We start from the raw sequence: 21,279 nt of genomic DNA on the forward strand, positions 1-21,279 counted from the left end.
CTTCCTGGTATTCATCAGCATCACCAGACTTGTTTACTTTCCTGGCTGATTTGCAAGAAACCTTTGGTCACATGGTTGAGTCAGTGGTCACTGCTACATAAAATCCATACAATTACCACATTTGGACCCTAGGAATATTTATTAAAAGATTATGTTCCATCTCTGTAATTTGTAGTGATGGAAAAAAAAAGAAAAAACTTGTAAAAATCCACTAATTCATAAAGCTCTATTGTTGGAGAGATTTCTATCAGATACTCACATTTTACAGTCCATCTAATGGTCGTTGCTGAGCCAGACTCGCATAAAATTAATTTCTACAAGTAGCAGTAATGATTTCAAGGCATTTTCTCCAACCAGCCAAGAGTTTTACCTCTGGTAAAACAGCTGAAATAGGACTCTGTTGTGGCTTACGAATGTTTTTATTTGTCTATGTTGCTTCTTTACTGAAACAAACCATATGCATTCCAACCCTTGGATAATAAAACTATTGTTTTAGCCCTGTGTTCATCTGCAACTGAGTATTTTAAAGCAAAGAAAATTAGGTACCATAAAGGTATAAGAGCTTGAAAAAGAAAAACTGTACAATTTACCACAATGAACAATCCAGTACAACAAATTTTTAATCACAGAACTTTTATTGTTTTTCTTTAAAAGGGAAAAAAATCCACATTCTCAGGAAGAGTTGTGAGGGAGGAGGTGAGGCGGGTAGAGCAGGGGAGAAAAGTGGAACATGGTGAGAAGCAGGAGCCATTAAATATAGCTGCTGGGAGGTTATACAGCATAATCACACAAGCCAATAAGCTTTTCTACAGCGCCAGCTAAAGAATTTTTTTATTAACATCTGCTTTTTTTCCCAGGATGTCTGGTAAAAGATGTTAATAGCAAAAAGCAGAGAAAGAAAAAGGAAAGAAAAAAAAAGCAGGCTTCATACAGAGTTCTAATTATTTGGCCAGCAGCAATAGTTTTAAAGTAAGAAACTAATTTTTGGATTAAAACTGGATAAAACATGGCACCCAAACTGAGCGTGGAGAGGGAAAGGGGAGGGAAAGGTTAGGGAAATAAAATTTAAAATCAACAGGGAGGAGGCAGAAGAAGAGCAGCCATCATGTGAGAGGAAGCCAGGGTCACATTGATGTGAGCTCAGGAGACATCTGAAACAGATAAAAATAAGATCACATGAGCTCACCAGCTTCAGGAAGGGCAACGCAACAGAAACTGGTACTTACAACTTGCAGGCCGGGCTCCATATCTTCGCATGATCTGGTCTTGCGTGAATTTCACAAAAGATTCATATTGTTCTGAAATTAGACATGATAGACGTTTTAAGAGATGTAAAGCTCATTTGAAAGTATTTTGTAATCAGTAGCTTGTCTAAATCTTTCCCTTATTATCTTTTTTAAAAAAACACCCAAACACCTAACTGCTGTTTTCTGCCATTATGTAGTTTGCATGACCCATTTATTCAGATTTTACCAGACAAAAAAATCCAGCATTTATAAAGTCCTTTCATGGACATCAATGAGATTTAAACACAACAGCTGTAAGAAATCACAATAGTGCCTAGTAAAAGTATTCATATCACATAAAGCATTTTGCATTTTTTCACATTACTGTCACAAATCTCAAAGTATTTTATATTATATATCAACCTCAAGTAAAACAAAATCATTGTATGTGTTGACTTTCCACAGATAGAAATAAGAAAACTGTGTGGAAAAATCTGCATTAGACAATCAATCATCATAAAAAAAAAAAAAGATTGAAACTATTTCATTGTGGGTCAGGCTATATGTTACTCTATATCCTCCCATCTGAGCTGTAAACATCTCATCTTGGTCCTGCAAGTTTGCAGCTGGGCCAAAAATCTTTCCCATTTTCAGATGATTGACTGAACAGTGCTTCATGAGATGCTTAAAGCTTAAGGTGTGGTCTGAACCTTTGAAATCGTCAGGGAGATGCTGAGTTTAGAAGATTCAATTACAGATGGATTACTAACAAATGGAAACCACACTTTTCAGATTTTTTTTACATACTTTGAAATGAAACTAAAGCTAGCTTCAGAAAGTTTATCTTCACCTGCGAGTTTTGTGTTAAGGATCTGTTCGTACTCCTCCCTGATCTTCTCCTCGTGGTCTTTGAGCAGGCGCTCACACAGGTAGCTGACCTGCCTCAGTGTGAACGAGGGTTGGTCCTTTCTTGAGGCACCTGAGAAAAAAAAAAACAGATATCAGTCATAAAAAAAATTGAGTTTATAGCTTTTCTTTCTGTTCAACACAAGACATGCAGCCCTGATGCTGGCACCGTCTCAGCACCTCGAGCGTCTCGGTCACTCTGAAACTGGAGCCAGCGTTAGCCTTCTGATTTATCACTTTATGGTCTTTGAGGTCTGCTGTGAGCCAGGTAGAGTGAAATGTGAGTAAATCACAGTCAGCTCAGAGAGAGAATGAGGCTGGGGTAAAAAAAAAAAGCTCCGTCATGGTGAAATACAAGTCCACTCTGCACAGGGGCCTGGACACCAGAGGATAATTACATCACACACACACAATAACTGACCTTTATGTTTTTAACTGTTTGAGTTCCAGGGAATTTGGAACAAAACAACATTTCTTCCTCCTACACTGCTAAAATTAAGTATTTACTACATTTTATCACTGGTGGTGCATTTTCTCTGAGCACTGTGAGGCCTGTAACTCAACATAACCACCACCTCCAAGGTCAAGCTTGCAAATGCCTCAAAATTTAGAAGATGTGTTTAAAATCCCAAAGGCTGTTTAGGAGCAAAATATCCAATCAACATGACCACCTTATCACCTTTTATAAAGATCTTGGTTATAAGTAGAAACATTCTTAAAGACTCGGTGTCTGTATAATCATTGCTTTTATTTCACAAGCAGATTTTACTCCTCTTCATTTCTGAGACAGGCCTGCAAGTAATTTGTCACATTCATTTAGTACACTCTTATATTATCCACCTTTCCTACTGACCAAGTTATCATATTGAGCATTCTCTTGTCCACATGTTGTTCCATGAAGTGTTTCAATTAGGAGTTGCTATATCATGTTTGCAACAATGCTACCAAATACTCACATTAAGTTCTTCACCACCACATCGTTACAGCTATACTTCCTCTCCTCCTCCACCCTTGTCTTACTAATACAATTCCTTCACTATTAATAAAAGTTGCACTTTAAGTATTATGCAACGTGTAATTTAAAAGTGTTTTGAGTAGGTTATTGGGTGTGTGTCCTACCAGGTGGGGAGCTGGGGGCGGTGAGGGAGGTACTGGGGCTGGGAGCGTCACTAGAGCTGCAGGCCTCGGTCTGGTTGAAGGCCCCCTCCAGCTGCCGTCGCCTCTGAATCCGGCTGTACTCCTGGCGAAGGTTCTGGAAGATTTGCTCTAGAGAAAGTCGACAGGAACAACGTCAAAAAATGGCCAAAACAAAAATGAATTACTATGAAACCTAAACCAATATGAACTTTGACACCAAAGAAAATGCTTCCTTGGAAAGAAAATTTTTTGAGCATCAACTAGAAACATCCTAAACAGTCTGAGAAGTGACCAATGGGATTTAATGGGCCTAATTTTGATTAAAGGGAAAAAAAAGAACATCTTTGAGGTTTTAATCTGCCAGAAAGCTTCCAGGAATTAAATCATTAGCCTAGTCTTTGGTGCAAGTTCTTTTAGCTCAACAAAAAGCATGTTTATAGAATGCTGGAGGTCTTCCAGAGTAAACAAAACTATTGCAGGAAAGCTCAATCAGTCGACCTACTTCAGACAAACTACAACAGTAACCACTTCCTGCGTTCTCTCAAAAAAACAAAACATTCACTGACAGGAAGCAGCTTTCTAGATTAAATACTGACAGCTCGACAGATAGAACAGCTGTAACCAACACAAACAGCTGGCATGAAACACTATGATCTTGTGACTGTCATTTTCACTTCTGTTTTCAAAATTTTTTTAAAGATGTAATTTCATGAAGGCTAAGCTGCATCACAATTCCCTTTAGTTGGGCAGAAATGTAAAAACGTTTGTCTTCTTTGAAATATTTACATACAAAATCATATCAACTTAAAAACCCTAATGTGTAACTTTATTTAAAAAGTGACTACAAAAATTCAAAAAGTGAAAAAAAAAATTAATGTCACATTATCCATCTGTGACAGAAAAGCCATTAACCTGATTCTAAATTTAAAAGCTGAAGGTAAAAAACACGCAGCGACAGTCTCTGCTTTCACAACTGCTGGAAAATAAACTTTAAAAACAACAACATGGCCTCAAACTCAGTCGATAACCCAAATATAGGAGAGGAACTTTATCTTTCTTCGTGAACTTTGTGTACGTGGTGCGGTTCTATCTGGGGGACCGTGCCTCATTTATCTTGGGTGGACAGAGAGAGAGAGTATTCATGTCATCACTGCAACCTGCTCATAAGCTGAAAAGGAGCTCAAAATTTTTCTCCACTGGAACCTCTAACTTGGATTTGTCAGGAATGATTATCAGTTTTTAAATGGATCTCACAGCATTACCAATGGCTGCAATACACACTCCGAGCAATTTGAGAACCACAAAGCAATGGCTGTTTGCCTTATATTGTCCAGTTGAGGTATCAGGCATCAGTAAGGCAATGTCAACCAAAAGACATGTTTCATCTGTGGTGCGCTACAAATAGTTCCGCATGATTTAGTGATGGCGATACAGTTTATAAATATTGAAATGACGAGGTCAGCTGCAATATACTGTATATGCCTAGTTTCTTTCTCATCTGTGTTTCTATCACTCTATGACCTTTAGCATTTTGGGCAACGTCATATGTGCCTGGTGTGAACATCTGCTGCTGTGAGACTCTGTCCAACAGGCTAAGTATCAGATTAGCATTAAAAATGCAAGTTGAAAACACTTGGAATACATTAGCCAACAAATACTGAACTCCACACAATTGTACACAGCATGAATATTGTCTATATCAAGTCTGCTCGGTTTTCTAAATCATTAGGTCATGTGTACAAATAGAGCACACCCAAAAATGTTGTGCATTTCCTATAAAAGCATTAAAAAAAACCCTTGCTGCAGGGTTTTGTTTTAGCAAGCGTTTGCATTTAGTCACAACTATCCTATTATATGAAAAAACAAACTTGATGGGATTTTATGACAAGCTTTAACTGCACTCAACCTTACATACTGCATCTAGACAGCTTGAAATTAGACACTAAAATAATTACAAGCTTTGATTTCAACTAAAATCTCTCAGTACGACTCTGCATTAAGTGCACACAAACCTTCTTTAGAGATACTCCTGCCATGTCCAAATTCAGCAGAGCCAATTAAAGTCAAGGCATTTCTGACATATTGAGGTATGGAAACCATGTTCAGTAAACTCCAGTTGTTTGATGCTAAAAACAATCACAATGAAGGCTGATGCTAAAACAAAACCAATAAGTTTATATATTACAGGCGATCTGACCAATAAGAAAATGAAGTATAAAGAATAACCTGGAGGATTCTGGAGCAACATGCAGAACTGTAATTTCACTGATTATTGGTAGAATTTGCTACTTAAATTTTTTTAACAGCAATATTTTAAAAAGATTACCGTTCAAAATGATTGATTGAAATTAAAATTTCTATACAAGAAGGGGATAAAAACATTACAGGAAATAATTAATGAAATACCAGTTTCCATTATCATGTGCACTGTGCAATACAAATTTTATTTATGAAAGCTCTGTACTAAAAAAAAAGAACAAACTGAGCTGAGCTGTTAGTTATTAAGAACAGTCAACCTAAAGAAATGAGACGCTGAATATAGAGAGAAATAAACCCAATTATTAAGACCAACACTACAGTATTCATTCATTCACTGTCAACAAGTTGTAAGAGCATAGCCATTGAACAGGTCCAGCTTATCCCCGCAGTCCTGCTGCATTCATTAAAAGTAGAAGGAAATTTTGTACACAATGTAATGAAAAATGGCAGACACTACATACTGACAACTGCTGGGTTCATCTGTGAGGGAAATAAAACACTTCTTCAACTGTGCATCATGTTGCATCCAATCCTGCCAACTTTTAGCTGCAATCACAAGCAGCAGGCACCGCTTGGCAAAAACAGCAAGGACACAACCAGGTGAAGCACATCAGAGGCTTCTGGGAGTCAGAGACACGCAGCAGCAAGAGCCTCAGTTAAAGAGTTTAGCCGACCAGAGCAGAGCTTTAATGGATGGACACTTAGCCAGAGAAAACAAAGCTGGCTCTCTTTATTTTCCCTTCCATTTTTAAAAGGCTTGTGTGTGTTGATAGGAGGTTTCAGATGTTCCAAATACCTTAAAGTAGGGCTGGACAATGTGGCTGAAAAACCTACCATGATATAAGCATTTCACATCAGTCGATAACTGTTGAAACCTGAGACTTCTAAACTTCTACTGCACAAGCTGCTCAACAGGTTGTTGCCAAAGAGTGAGTTAGTTGATGCCAACCACCTTGCTTAGCTGGCAGTGAGAGGTTGAGCTAAATCCTTTCCTCTGCCTACAAGCCCCAGAATAATGTGAGGTTCTGGATCAGAGTGAATATTCAGTGAATATTCTATCAGATGTACTATCTTTTGATACTGACCAAGTGTCTATTGCATGTTGTTATTGATTTATTGTCCAGCTCTACTTAAAAGTAAGTTGCGATATGTTCTGTCAGCTGAAGTTACACCAGATCAGTCAGGAGGAATAATGCTATCAGTTTCAAAACAGTACAACGTTCCGACTTATTCTTCAAAGAACAGGAATCATTTTCCCAGAAGTTTATCTCCTGCTGGTGTCCAACTCTGATTACACATCCAACAGTTACCACTAGTAGCATGTTAAATATTCGATACAATATTTATTTAAGTGAATGTGTCAACATATAGATAAATCTACTCCAACTGCAAATTTCAAGATCCTGTATTAGGCCTCCAGGTAAAGTGTCCTCTCAACAAGTAAACAGAACTGGAAAGCTTCAGTGCAGATACCAGGCTGGGGGGAGGACAGCTGACCTTTACCAAATGCAAAACTCTCACTTAGCAAATCACATCAGAAAGATAGGTTTACAGCAGCACTCCTGTGCTGCAAGGCACTTAACTGAAGCACAAACCAGTTGTTTGGAGACATAATTTGAATTTGAAACAGATTCCAAGGTGATATAGATCTATATGTGCAAAATTGGACTAAAAGTATAAGTGATCTGGATTTTTTTTAAACAAAAGTATAAACCGTTGGAGCAGCAAATGGTAGAAGGAACTATGAGCAGTGACAGAATACATAGAAGTGTCCTGGATTATATCATCTGAAACCAAAATGTTTAACTTTCTATAAACTAAACAGTCCTTTCTCTTTGACTTTCTGCTTAGGGATGCTGAACATTTCACTTGGCTTGCAGGTGAATCAATGTCTTCAGCATGTAATGATACATCAAAAACACTAACAAAGCAGAGATAAAAGATCACAAGATTAATTGCGGAAAGCCCAACTGATTTCTTCACAATCACTCAAAGCAAAACTGGTTCTGATAATTTCACCACTTCATAATCTTGGATGTTTTACATTTGGAAAATGGTCAAGTCTGCCACAGGACACTTGGTATTGACCATGCATACACTCCAGTGGGACCTTTGGTACCCATTCTGACAACAAAGAGATATTTAAATCATGGTCTAAAGGAACAAGACATGGCTAAAGATTTTAAAATCTACAAGCATGTGGAAGCTTTGAGGCATTTTAGTTTGACTACTAAAATGATTTCTGATTTCTGTCAAAAACAGAAATCAGAACCTAAATAAATGAAGTGTAAAAATGTTCAGAAATGAATTAGATATACATGATAATGTATTTACATATTAAAGCTATACAAGCATAATAAAATAACTAATGGTCTAAGGTTTGCAGCAACAAGATGATGATCCATAGGGACAATATTTGCAAAAGGACAAACCGCTCCAGAGCCCTCAAAAAACAAAATTGAACCCAGCAAATGTCAAATGAAGAATGTGGAAATATATCAAACAGAAACTTGCCCTTTATTTTATGTCATGAAAAGAGCATCAACTTTCAATTACACAAGACAAAGAAGCATCTCATTGCTATTCAATTGCAAGACATGAATTCCAAGATCACCGAGCAATATCTTATTGGAATTCAAAAAGCACAAGCATGAGGCCTGGCTGCTGCCAAAAAATGTACAGGATTACAGTGGAGATCTCCAGCTAACTATCTGGTGTCCACTTGTGCACCATGAACCCATCCAACACCAACACAATGTAGTTGCCAGTGGGAGAAAACAGGCAATAATGAACAATGCATTCCAGCTCTGTGGAAAGAAAAACGTCTGTGGTCCATAATAGTAACCCCCACTTAAATACAAGACAATTGTGGTAGTGGAGCCAAGGAACATTAGTCAGGCAGCACCTAATTAGCAAGCTGCAATGATGTGCTGTAATGCCATTTATCTTTTTTGTGCTCCATCAAATAAGATTATTAGATGTTAAAGTTGATATGTTACCATCCGCTAATGTGCCATTTGTGTTCAAATCAGTTGACTAGTGATTTGCGCAGTCTCCTTAATACAGAATTTTATTTGTTATTGCAGTTTTGAGAATTTCTCCAAGTATACATACCAACAATCAACAGATTTGATAAGTAAGCAATAGGGACAAGCATTTCTCATAGGGAAGTAACACAATAACGTACCATAAACACTAAAGCCTAAACGAACTTTTTAAATTTACAAAAATGTGACTCAAAAATGAATGTTCTTATCTTCTTTAGTAGGTAGATACTTAGATGGCCCACATGGGGCCCAGAATCCCTTAAAAACTAGTCAGTAATTATATCTGAACTTCCCAATATAAATATAATCTTTCATATTAAAAAGAATGCAAGCCAAAGCCCTTTGTTTTAGAGGAAGAACTTTCGCTATCACTGCTTTCAATTGTGAAAAATAATCATTCTTTCCAAGAACCTTAACTTAACTCTTCAAAGTTACATGTTAATCGACTAAAATTTCTTTTAAAAAAAAGAAAGAAAAAAACTAAAGATTCAAAGCTTTTTATTTATTTTTTATCATATGCCCAGTAAGTAAACATGTTTCCCTGAGACAATAAAATGCTTAATAACTGTGCACAATGGATACTAAAAGTATTTTTTTAAAACTGTTGGTATTAAGTAGATAAGATAAAACCATGCAAAAATACAAAAAACTAAAATGCACAGAATATTTATCAAAGGTCATCTGTTGAGGTTTTTACGGCAAAACAATTTTTTGTATTGCAATAATTTTGGGTTTTGGGGTAAAACTTTTAAAAACGTTTTACAATTCAGAATACAATTTAAAAGTCATTTTTAATTTCTTGCAAGTTAAAATTATTTAATAAATGTTAGATTTATATGAACAATTTATTCAATAACATATTTAGGCAAGTTCAATACAACTTGATATTTTTCACCTCCTGAAGGGGCTGGTTGTGGATATGGGTAAAACATCGTTTCACTTTCAGTTCATTAAAGGTTTCTGGAGCTGATTTATTTAACAGGATCTGTAAAGAAGACAAAGGATTCATGTATGGCAGTTACTTTTTTGAAATGGATAATTGCTGAAAATATATATTTTTAAATAAATAAGTAAAAACGCCTACGAGAACTTTCTGACATGCCTACAGTATTGACATGGCTGCTCATGTGATGCCATTTGCCCGTTTCGTGCCTCAACAGATTAGATATTTGGGTGTTGAAGCATAGGCAGGCCCCTTTAAATAAAGTCTGTCAGATTGTGAAGAAAGTTTAACATTTAATTCAATTGGCTGCCATCACAGATAAGGGTAAAGGTAAAAATTGATACGAGTCGTGTATATACAACGTTGACATGACAAGAGAAGGGTTTTGAACGCAGCAATAGCCATTATTTACCTGAACATTAGCCAGGACAAGCTAACACAGCCGGGTATTAGGATCTGGCAAGACGCCACTAACCAATAACTATGAACTGACTTTTACTTTTGTTCTTAATTTGGTGTATTTAACCATCAATACAACCATATGCGAGCTTGACTTGGCAACTACATTCCCCTCATCACCTTAGCCGAGTCCGGCTAACGTTTAGCCTCCAACCCCCATTCTGATTCTTCCACTCCACCCAAACCCCCTCCCCCCACGACACCCACCCTGAAACACACAAAATACGTCAAATTATTTAAAAATGTATACCTGGAGTGAGCCTGTGTTCGCCTCCGATGGGCTGAGGAGACATCGAGTGGCCCGGACTATCTACCGGGGTACGGAGGTTGCATCTTTGCGGGGACGGAGTGCTCGGAGTCCCCGGTAGTGGGTTGCACCTTCTCCGCTTGGGAGACTGGGGACTGAGGAGGGCCTCAAACTCCATCGACCGCTTTAACGTCGCACCGCAAGCCATGTTTGTTAAAACAAACCGGAAGAGTAGCAGTAGGTAGAAAAAAAAAAACACCCGCCGAAATGGGGTTTGACGCTGGCTTTTAAACGTTTCCTCGAATTTCTGATTCGGCTTTCTTTCTCTCCACAACAACGGATTTTCTGCTCTGAGTAGTAACAGCCGACACTGCCTGCTGAATTTTTAAACCGTCACAATGGCGGATCATACCACTGTACGAAAAGAGGGGTCGTGGTGTTATTTTTGTCATTATATTTAATGTTATTGCCAATTCTTACTCATAACTATTTTTTAAACATGCTTTTAACATAATCTAAAAACATCCTCTTTAATAAAATCGTAATTTTGTGCCCTTTATCTGTTTTTTTATTTTTCAACTTCCGGTCATGAATATCCCGGTGTTGGTGAGTCCTTCCAGTTGAACTTACATCCAGGGTTCATGAGACGTCTGGTGGAGGTGATGAAGTAGAAGGAAAAAATAATTTAACAGTAGCAAATATCTATGTATTGACTGGCAAGTAAAGGATCCTGGAGATACAAAATTGGGAGTTGTGGAGAAATATAACGGATTATACCATAGTATGAATGTCTGAGTTTTGTGGGATTTGGAATGGAAGGATGAGGAAACTGTAAATATATTGTAAGAGTCGTTCTTCGATTTAAAATGATTTAATATGGAGTTATTTGAAGAATGATGACAAAATACATACCTATTAAACAAAAGAGAAGAATTACAATTTTAACCACTCTGTAAACATTATAATGAGTTACAATTTAAGGGGTTCCAACATTCCAATTTAAAAATAAATATTAAGTAGGCTTTGATAAATAAGTACAATTTTGTCATACTATATTAGTGAAAGCAGGTCAATGTGTGTGATGGCTACATATGGATTTTCTCTCTAGACAACAAACACTTACAAAACCAGCTGGGTGCTCTGTAGATGTTGAGTGCGTTTCATAGGTCACACATGGGTCCCATTTTTGCCAGTAATTCTTCTGTATCAGGCAGTTAATTTGAAACTATTAAGAAATCTGCAGACAGGTTCATGTCAGGTGCATGTGATCATGTTCATTTGTTTAATGGAATTTGTACACATTAAGACAATACATGATTTTTGATTGTTGTTGTTTTTTTCAGCCCATTTTCCACCAATGCACTATTATCATGATGGGTGCAGGGTCTTGACGATGTGTGTTGTCAATTCCAAAGATTTGCAGAACTTACAGAAACTGGAACATGATGTTTTTTGGAGCATGCAAAATGCAAGGAAGCACTTTTTTTTTATAATGACACAGTTTAGACCTCTTGAGGACATGTAAGTTTTTAATTGTGATTGTTTAGGGGTTAGATATTCTTTGTTACAAGCATTTAGTCTACTAAATTGGGCTTTGGAAGGCAGATAAGCTTACATGGTCTACTTCATCTTAAAAAAAGAAAAATTCACAGGATCTTAAAGATCTAAAATAAAACATGAAATCTCCGAAAACTAAGACATATCAGGCCCAAAAAATGCAAAACTTATGTAGAAACAATGAAAGACACTCTTAAATCAACTCAAAAATCCCCCAAATAATCCATGCAATTTGTAATTTTTGTAACTGTCATTGAGAAAACAAAAACTGAAAAATATTTACATTTGTAACTTTTTCAAAGCATAACTAGGAAAAACTTAGAAATTTGTGTGTGCCCCGCTACTTACAACTGTAAAGTTAGTACACAGAAGATCAAGAGGTGAAACAGTATTCAGCCTAAATTAGTCAAACCAATGGTTAAGTGCATACTAACACACAAATCTTTTTCTTTGCTTTCATTTAAGTATTTGCAACATTTTTACCGGAACCGTTTTAGTTCCATGAGACCATGTACAGAAAATCCTACAATAAATAAGAAAAGTAAATGCTTATTATGTCTTTCTTGAAATAGAATAAAGGTCCACGGTTAATGTAATATTACAACATTACTGGTATTACAATTTGCTTAAATACAAGTTACACAAAATTTGATATGTTCACAGTCTTTTATTAGGAAAGGTAGAAATGCCAGACTTCAATTGGAATTGTCATTCTTGATCGATAATACATATATCATGATAATTACAGCAGTGTTTTAAAATGCTTTTTCATCAGCACCACAAATCCCTTAACCTTTGAATCCTTCTGTTTATTTTCTAACTGAACTGATTTTATCAAGTGTTCTCTTGCCTCTCACTATTTTTCCCAGGATTTCCTTGTGCTTAGTTCTATCTATGTATTAAATCAGTACATTTAGCTTGAATCAGCTTTCCTGTCCCTACTGAAAAAAAATATGACCCCACAGCATGATACTGCTACTACCATGTTTCACTGCATTTCTAAATGTTAGTTTTCTTTCATGCATGTTTCGCATGAAGAATTTTTTTTTGTTTCATCTGACCAGATTACATTCTCTCACACATTTGCAGTGTCCTATATTTGGCTTCAACAATATTGCCAAGCATTAGAAAAATACTGGAGTTTTTACTACCTCCAGCTAACATCATCTCGGCAGAGGCCTGGTAATGAGCAGTTCATTTTATTCAGGTGGGTTGGAGTAGCAATGTTGCAGAATGGTGGCTCTTGAGGACTGGATTTTAGCACCTCTGATTTAAACCATTTCATCTTGTTGGAAACAAAAACATCTACACCAGTCTATAACCACACACAGATTTTCTTCCAACATTGGTTTGTGTTTAGCATTATCTATCGTCATCAATTCTGTCCAGTTTCCCTGTTCTGATGAAGACAGGTGTTTGAGCTTTTAGTTCCATTTGTGTTCTGTTTTGGTCATATTATACTGGTATTCTTTTCAGTGCCAGATTTAAATCTGTTTGCTTATTACCTTATTAATTATGCATTGCATCTAGGTTCATTGTTCCAAGGGAAAAAAAAACAATGAATAATAAAATGTCACTGACAGTCATTTTGTCTTTAATAAGAAAAAAAAATCTACAATAAAAATGTCAGGTTGTATTTTGTATATTTCATTTTTTATCAAAGTATTTACATCATTACATTGTGTTGATGGTTTTACAGTCCTTCACCAGCACCCTTCAAGTCTTCCTCCATCTGAGCTGCTAATTTATTACAATGTTCCACTGTGTTTATTTAACTCGACTTATTGTTCACTATTTCACAGACTGAGTCGAGTTGAGGGGTTCTCACTGCCAGAGTGTCATCAGACACTGTAGCACAGTTGTCTTCTGCAGAATGCCCTGTGAGATGTAAGTCATTTGTAGAGTTTTTACACTTCCAGAAACCACATGACCTTTGTAGAGACTGCAGCAGAGCAATTCTTAGCTCTCTGCACCGCAGGGCATAAAGCAGTGGGTTGACCGCAGAATTCAGTAGGCAAAGGGTGCTGCAAAAGGCAAAAGCTCTCTGCTGGGTAGGAGTCAAGACTATAGAGACATCAACCAGCATGAAGATAAGTACAGGGAGCCAGCTCCCCACCAGTATGAGGAGAATCAAACCAAAAGTACGAGCCAGTCGAATATCCATTCTCATGCGGGCCTGACCGGCACCTGCTGCCCCCTGGAGGCTGGTCATGGAAGATTCATGACGGTGGGCCTTCCACAGGATCAGGGCGTAGGCCACCAAAATTAATGTGAGAAGTATCAAGATAAAGGTAGTCCAGCAGGCCAAGTAGCTTGGGCTGATGAAGGGGAACAAGCATGAGCACGGAGGGTTAAGCACTGTGGGACACCTCCAGCCCATGAGTGGCAAGCAGGAGATGAAGATGGTGATGCTCCAGAGAATCAGGAGACTCAGCAGGGCCCTTCGTCGGGTTAGCAGAACCTTGTAACTGGACGCCTGGTGGATGCACAGGTATCGGTCCAGTGCAGTTAGCAGCAAGCTCCCAACTGAAGAACTGAAGGCCATGGTAACCCCTCCTAACTTGAAGAGATATGCAGTTGGACCATCACAGCGGCGGAAGAGATGAAAGTCCAGGAAACTTGTGGTGAAGAAGCAGCTAGCGAAAATATCTGCCAGGGCGAGGCTGCCAATGAACAGATAAGAGGGCTTCTGTCTCAGCATCGCTGAGGTGGCAATAACTCCAAGGACAAGGACGTTCTCCATCAGTGTTATCGGACCACCCAGGAAGCAAATGGTGCCAATGGCTTTCTTCTCCAGGTCTGTCAGAACCATGTAGATTTGCAGATTCTCACAAAATTCATTGGCTGGAAGAAAAACATTAAGGAGAAAGCTTTACATCAGGAATGTGCAACCTCTTTCAACTGTGTAAGGCTGTCATATTAATCTGGACATAAATCTCAGAGAAACGTTTCTGATGCATTTTAGTGCCAACATTGTGTCTCTTGATTGATCATTCTTTGCTTTTCTCTTTCCTCTGCTGTTTTTTTTTTTTTTTTTTGCTTGAGCTATGATAAAATATGGGACTAATTTATTATTTAATACTTTAAATGAACTCAAAGGAACATACCTATTTGTGATGAGGCGTTGGGATTCGGAGAATCTAAACAAGTTCTTTCCTTCATTTCCCCCATTTCAGATCTAACCTTCTGATCTGCAGCATGTTCAAGTAGAAACATATCAAAGTGTGAGTTATTTAAATCTGGAAGTCTTAGCATTTTTATACCAAAAGGAAAGCGGTATTACCAGAAGATTTAACATCATTCTTTGATAACAGAAAATTACCTTGAGAGTTTTACATCCAGTTGATGATACTAGCAATTTCCTGTGGAAAAATAAATAAAAAAGAGAATGTGCTTGCTTTTTACTTCATGTTCAATATTTATTCTGGAGCTTAAAAGAAGCATTAAGAATTGAGAGTAAAGACAAAGGCTCATTTAGAGGAGATGGCAAACAGACTGTGATCATTACTGGGTCAGCTGATGATAATATTGCAGAGATAGTTGCCCGGGCTGTAGATTAAAGTGAGTTATAAAGCATTTCATGCTAAAGCTTCTTCTCCTGCTTTTGTTATGTATGAATATTTTATTCCATAAGTTTCATCCCCATCCTTCCATGCTCTAATACCATCATGGGAATACAATGTAACTTTTGTCATTGTTTTTATTTGTACTTTAGTTACATTCACTTATTGTTTAAGCAACTGAAATTACTGTCAAAAGTGGATGAATTTTAAATGCTCTTTAGAATACAGAAAAGAATCACAATTTTATTGCATTTTCTTATTTTTATAACTGTTAAAAATGTTTGGATTTTATAAATATCAACCCGTAAAATGACTGTGATAAAAAATCTAAGCTTAGTTGCATTTCTTGTATAATTTCAGATATATTACTTAAAAACCAAATTATTTCCAGAACACTGTATAAAATAACTGAAAACCTTTTCACTCTTTTCTATTTTTTGGCATTTAATTAAACTAAACAACACATGCACCCCTACACGCACGCACACACACACACACATACTGTACACACAAACAGACATACATAAAGTTGTTCACACTCGTCACTAATATTTAGTGAAGAGTTTTTATTTAGTCTTTTTTAATCTTGTTTGTGCTTTTTTTTCAATGAAAGTGAGGTTTCTAAACCTTGAGAAATGTGTTCTTCTAATGAGAGCTGTGTTTTCTTAATCTAAAATCTCCTTGTACAAAACGTTATTCAGATCTTGTGGTGTCCTATCTGTCTAGTATATGCCTCTCCTGTGCTCCTCCTCTCTTCAAGGCTGCTTGCTCATAAGTAGACACAGAAATTGTGGTTACTTGGTCTCTTGATTAAATTCCAAGAACACGCGTCGATTTAATCTTTTGGTTTTGCTTAGACTTCAACAAATACATTTCCAGGCATAGTGGAGTTTTAGCATTTGTAGATTTTGCATTTCAAACTAGTCTGTTCACATGAAACTGTTAGATTATGTTTTTAAATCTTAAGGTTCAGTGATTTGATCATTTTTGCCAAAATATTCCATGAGCAGCTGCTCAAAGCTCCCTTGTCTTCAAAAACACCGTCCTACAGTCTCAACTGTATCATTGTGAGGAATTATTGAGTAAATATAATTCCCCACTACTCTAAATAGACCAATTAGCCATAACACTATGAACCCTTCTTAATTGTGTGTTGATCGCTTTTTCTGTCAACACAGCCTTGACCCCTGGAGGTACGGACCTAAAGGTGCTGTGGTGACACCAAGATGTAAGCAGCAGATCTTGAGACTTTGGACCCAAATTATTCTCTCCAAACTATTCCTAAGGCAAAGCCATGACCATGTCACCAGTTCACCACAGTTCCTTCCTTTAACTGGTTGTTTATAGATACTTACCAATAAAGACCAGGAAAATTCCAAAAGAGCTGTGTTTTGTGAGATGCTCTGACCCTGTCATCTAACCATTCAATTTTCACTTGTTTTGGCTTCTATAACATCAAGTTTGATGACAATATGTTCAATGCTGCAAAGTAAAGAGACTCTCAAAAGTCCCATTCTTTTCAAAATTCTAGTTTATCTGTGATTAAGAAAAAAAAAGATTAGTCACTAAAGCTTTGTAGAAATTTGACATGACATGTATCATATAATTCAAAAGAAAAGTGCATTTATATTTGGAAGGCCAAAAATAGAGATGTAAAAAGCTGCAATTACCTGGTTGTATTACTGTGAATACTCTTTAACAAAACATTTTTCAAAGCATGACCTGATCCAGATTCAGCATTTAAAGTTCCATTGTTTAGTTAACATGGTGGCATATAGAGCAGGCAGTTATCAATATTTGGGGAATTATGGGGCAAATTTTCATTTAAAAAAGATTGGATCTTTCTCCAATTTGAATAAAAGGATGTACTGTAAACTGCTCAGAGAGGCAGCCAAGAGGTCAAAAGCAACAATGTAAAAATTGCAGAAATGTTCAAGTTGTGTTCTACATAAGAGCTACAAGGGAAAGTTATTTTTATCCATAGAAAGTATTTAGGCTTGGCCTAGGTCTTCTGAAACTTTGTGGGGGGAGGTTACTGCATTACCATTATTAACTGTTGAGAAGGTTACAGTGGTTTTCACTGAGTTGAGATATGCTCCTCCTTTTTTATGCATTTAAGTTAACATTGTGCATGATAAGCAAATATGTCTTTTATTTGGTCTCGCCATCTTTTGGTTTTGAAAACTTCATTTAAGAAATGAAAGTTTTTAATAAACTTATTTGAATGCACACATCACATCACCTGCTGCTCCATGGGTCAAACATATTGCATATTGTAATTTTAAGATATGTTTAAATTGCTTTAAATGTTTTTTCTATATTTTTCATATTTCTGGGTTTAAAAATTGCTTTTTCAAGCAGAAATTCTGATGCTTGCCCCAGATGTGAACTTACTGGGTGTCAAACCATCTAATTTATCAAATGTGGGTCACATCTGGTGTACTTGTTGGTGACTTCTATTTTCCAGACTGACTCAGGAAAGTCATTTAATGCAGGAAATGTGCCGGGTGACTGTGACACATGGGGCCACATATGATCCAATATGTAATGCTGTGGCAACAAATACATCCTGATAGAAAGCACCCACGTATTAGGTTTTTTCTAATCAGTTTGAAACATTTATAACATGAAATTAAATTAAGCAATTTTTGGATTTCTAAGCAGATGTATAGCTATTATCCTAGTACTGAGGATTTTTATGTGGATCAAATAAATATTTATTTTCAAGATTCTTCTGTCCTTCTCATCTTTTCAAAACAATCAAAGGATCTTACCTCTAATGAGATCTGTGCTTTGAAAAGTATTTAGTAAAAAAACTTAAGCTGTAGCAAAATAATTACCTGTGATTGGCTGGTGGGTATAGGCTAAACATTATAAGCAAAGTTAATTTGATTTCAAAATACCAAGTGATGGTGCACTGCATCATATATAAGGGAGTTGATCAATGGAGTTTTCAGTAAATTCTTTGTTTTTTTATAAATGCAAAACTGTGTCAAGAAAATACATTTGTACCGATTGGTGATAGTATTTCTTAACGTGCAAACTGCTAATGTTACACCACCTATGTTCTCATCAGGACGAATCTTGACTAACAGGGGTTCATGTAAGAGCCACACATTCTTGCAAAAGCTGGGTCAGCAGCTAAAACGTCATTTTGAGAAGAAAGCTAATAACTGTCAATTTTATTTTCTCCATTGTTGAGACAAAAAAAGAAACATAACTCTAAAACAACATAGAGAACGACAACATGAGAAGATTAACACTCTCCTTAAAAATTGATTAAAGGACAAATAATAAAGATAATTAGATTATATTAAAGAAGGCACAACATATAGAACTGCTATTGTGATTCATAAAAAAACAACAAAAAACAAAGCCATAGAAAGCCATTTCAACTAGATATCTATTAAACTACCTAAATTCTTTAAAACAGAGAAAGTGTTGGAAGCTTACCTTATTTTTTTCCCTGCTTGAAAATGTTAAAGTGACTACAGGACTTCACATTCGCAGTGGGTGGCAAAGTGAGCGTGTGAGAGTGAAGAAGATAAGGGGAGGACGCTGTAGTGACACACAAGAAAAAGGAAGGAGGTGTAGCCTCAGATAGAAAGAGAGAGAGGTGAAAGACAGAAAATAATCTTCTAAAATATTAAGGCTGCAAAAGGAGTTTGCTATTAAACTAAAATTACGCAATTTACTGTGTATATACTGTATAGATAAAGGTTACTTAAAGATTATTTAATTACTAAAACCATATTTCTGTAGTGATTATACACTTTTGACAGAAGGAGGGTACTTGAGGAAGATTGAAAGTTGCAAGCTGTGAAATATAATCAGAAAAGGATACAAAAGCACATTTCTGAGTTTGGAAATGCATTTAAAGACTAAGCATGATTGACCTTTAAACAAAGAGCATTTCGGTTCCGCATGAAGTGTGTTTTCGCATGAAGCTGTGGTTTACAGACACAAATCAAAAGACATACAGTTCAGGAAACTTTTTTTAGTTTTTATTTTTTTACATTTAGCCACTCAGCTTCCTTTGCAAGACTGTTAACTTCTATCACAGAATCAATGGTAGAAAAAAACAATTTAATTGAAGAAGCATGAATCTGCTTTTTGTTGATAAGATTCACTCTGTAAAACACCCTCAAAAAAGAAAGCAATGATTGGATGCATGTATACAGAGAAAACAAACATGTATGAACAGGTTTTGAATTTAAATTTTACTTTTTTTCAGCACAGATTTTCATTTTAAAGGTCAAATTAGTTATAATACATTACATTACAAAGGGAAGTAAGCTCATTTACATCGAGAAGAACATGTACTACTACTTAAATTTCAACAGGGGGCATTGATACTCTACCCTTATTGTGATAATGCTGCCTTACAAAAAAAACAAAAAAACTTTGTTCTGTCAATCATTACATAAAAGCTGTTTTTGCCACAAATGTAGGTCTTTCAATTTAGATTTTGTCCCTTAGGTAAAAAAAAAAGAGATAAAAAAGTTAAGGTCATTTTTTTATATACAAATTAATCGCAAACCTGAGGCACTCCAGATAAATTATAAACCTACTTTTGCCTCTAAAAAAAAGTGTGTTAAATAGCACCATTGACTGAATTAACAAATACAAAAAGAAACAAGATTAAAAGCACAGATTTTGTTGTAGATCTAACCAGAATGTGTTACCGGGTGGTTTTACTGTTTACTGTAAGCAAAATTAGGTTTTGTAAAAAGTCACTAATAGCAGATAGCACCCAAGCTGTGCCTTCTTCTTCAGTGACCCAAGAGATGAAGCAAACCAGAAGACAGAAAATGCAATTAGGAGCTGCAATAAGATTTCCTCTTTGTCTGTCCAGGTGGAGCATAAACACAACAGACAACAGGACAGACTAAAGCCAGTAATGTCCAATTATTTGTGAGATTACATCATGATGTTACATAACCCCACTTTTAGAAATCTCTGGACACTAGCATCAGGGCCAGCTTTACAACTTCAGATTGATTCGGCCTGAATCCATTAATCAAATTTCCTCCCCTCATTTCCAGATAGCCAGACCTTCAGGGAACGGTATCAGATCAGTGATGTGACAAACAGAGGAAATCAAATGACACATCAAGCAAAAAATGAGATTATGAACTGGTAAAGACTGTAACTGTGTTGGATTATTTTCCCTTTTTCTGTACTGACTCAATGTTTCTACAAGGAAATTAAGTGGGACATATTGAAACCATAATTTTTCATAGATAAATATATTTTCTCTTGGACAGAAAAGGTTAAAAATGACAAAACTCACATTGAAGTGTCATACAAAATGGATGATTTTTTTAAACATGGACTGGTAATCTGTCTTCTTTTGACATAAACATTTACTTAGATTTACATTAAACAGAGCTGCTTTTAGTCAATTTGGTTGTTCAAAATAGCAGGAGTTGTTAAACTATATTAGGTATCTCTGGTTAAAATCTTGGGGTGGGTTCTGTTTACAGATGAGCAGCTTGAACTGTTTGGCCATAATGACCATTGCTATGAGGAAAAATGGGGAAGCTTGTAAGCCTGAGAACACCATCCCAACTGTGAAACATGGGAGTGGCAGCATTATGTTGTGGAGGGACTGTGCATTTCACAAATTAGATGCCATCATAAATAACGAACATTAAGTGGAAGTACTGAAGCAACATCTGAAGACTCAAGTAAACTGTGTTTTTAATATTGCTCAATTTCTAGGGGACCAATTTGTGCCAAGAAAATATCCTGCTCAACATTACTCTAGCATATCAGCGTTGACCGTTGATAAAAGGAGTTCCATGTTTTCGAAATTCTGACCCTATCTGAACATTGTAGCTGAAAACAAAACTCACTGGACCAGACAATATTTTATCTTTCATTTTCCAGTTTTAGTGAGCCTGTCTTATTTGTAGCCTCATATTCTTGTTCT

At 36.4% G+C, this 21,279-nt stretch overlaps 2 protein-coding genes across 4 annotated transcripts; both read right to left on the reverse strand.

Moving 5' to 3' along the window:
* Positions 1–614: 614 nt before the first annotated feature.
* Positions 615–10,601, reverse strand: akirin1 (akirin 1). The gene is made up of 5 exons (XM_032558438.1): positions 10,228–10,601; positions 3,252–3,398; positions 2,077–2,205; positions 1,227–1,298; positions 615–1,151 (listed from the first exon to the last, which is right to left on the reverse strand). Exons 1-5 carry the CDS (start codon positions 10,430–10,432, stop codon positions 1,141–1,143), a joined length of 564 nt encoding a protein of 187 aa, XP_032414329.1. The 5' UTR covers positions 10,433–10,601; the 3' UTR covers positions 615–1,140.
* Positions 10,602–11,735: 1,134 nt separating this feature from the next.
* On the reverse strand, positions 11,736–18,936 carry cnr2 (cannabinoid receptor 2). Of its 3 annotated transcripts, XM_032558434.1 has the most exons (4): positions 18,798–18,935; positions 15,104–15,143; positions 14,889–14,972; positions 11,736–14,625 (listed from the first exon to the last, which is right to left on the reverse strand). In XM_032558434.1, exons 3-4 carry the CDS (start codon positions 14,950–14,952, stop codon positions 13,553–13,555), a joined length of 1,137 nt encoding a protein of 378 aa, XP_032414325.1. In that variant the 5' UTR covers positions 14,953–14,972; positions 15,104–15,143; positions 18,798–18,935; the 3' UTR covers positions 11,736–13,552. The 3 variants fall into 3 exon arrangements, with proteins under 3 accessions (XP_032414325.1, XP_032414324.1, XP_032414326.1); XM_032558433.1 differs by having other exon boundaries at positions 14,889–15,143; positions 18,798–18,936; XM_032558435.1 differs by lacking the exon at positions 18,798–18,935 and having other exon boundaries at positions 15,104–18,790.
* Between the last annotated feature and the right edge of the window lie 2,343 nt (positions 18,937–21,279).

This window comes from Xiphophorus hellerii, chromosome 3, assembly GCF_003331165.1.
Source record: "Xiphophorus hellerii strain 12219 chromosome 3, Xiphophorus_hellerii-4.1, whole genome shotgun sequence".
In the NCBI taxonomy this organism is placed as follows: domain Eukaryota; kingdom Metazoa; phylum Chordata; class Actinopteri; order Cyprinodontiformes; family Poeciliidae; genus Xiphophorus; species Xiphophorus hellerii.

Excerpts from the sequence above, each read along its gene's own strand:
- akirin1 (XM_032558438.1), bottom strand. The coding sequence starts at position 10,432 with ATGGCTTGCGGTGCGACGTTAAAGCGGTCGATGGAGTTTGAGGCCCTC. Across the intron at positions 2,206-3,251 it reads CGCCCCCAGCTCCCCACCTG|GTGCCTCAAGAAAGGACCAA; the intron begins GTAGGACACACA and ends TTTTTTTCTCAG. Across the intron at positions 1,299-2,076 it reads CCTTAACACAAAACTCGCAG|AACAATATGAATCTTTTGTG; the intron begins GTGAAGATAAAC and ends GTCTAATTTCAG.
- cnr2 (XM_032558433.1), bottom strand. The coding sequence starts at position 15,036 with ATGCTAAGACTTCCAGATTTAAATAACTCACACTTTGATATGTTTCTA. Across the intron at positions 14,626-14,888 it reads CAACGCCTCATCACAAATAG|CCAATGAATTTTGTGAGAAT; the intron begins GTATGTTCCTTT and ends TTTTTCTTCCAG.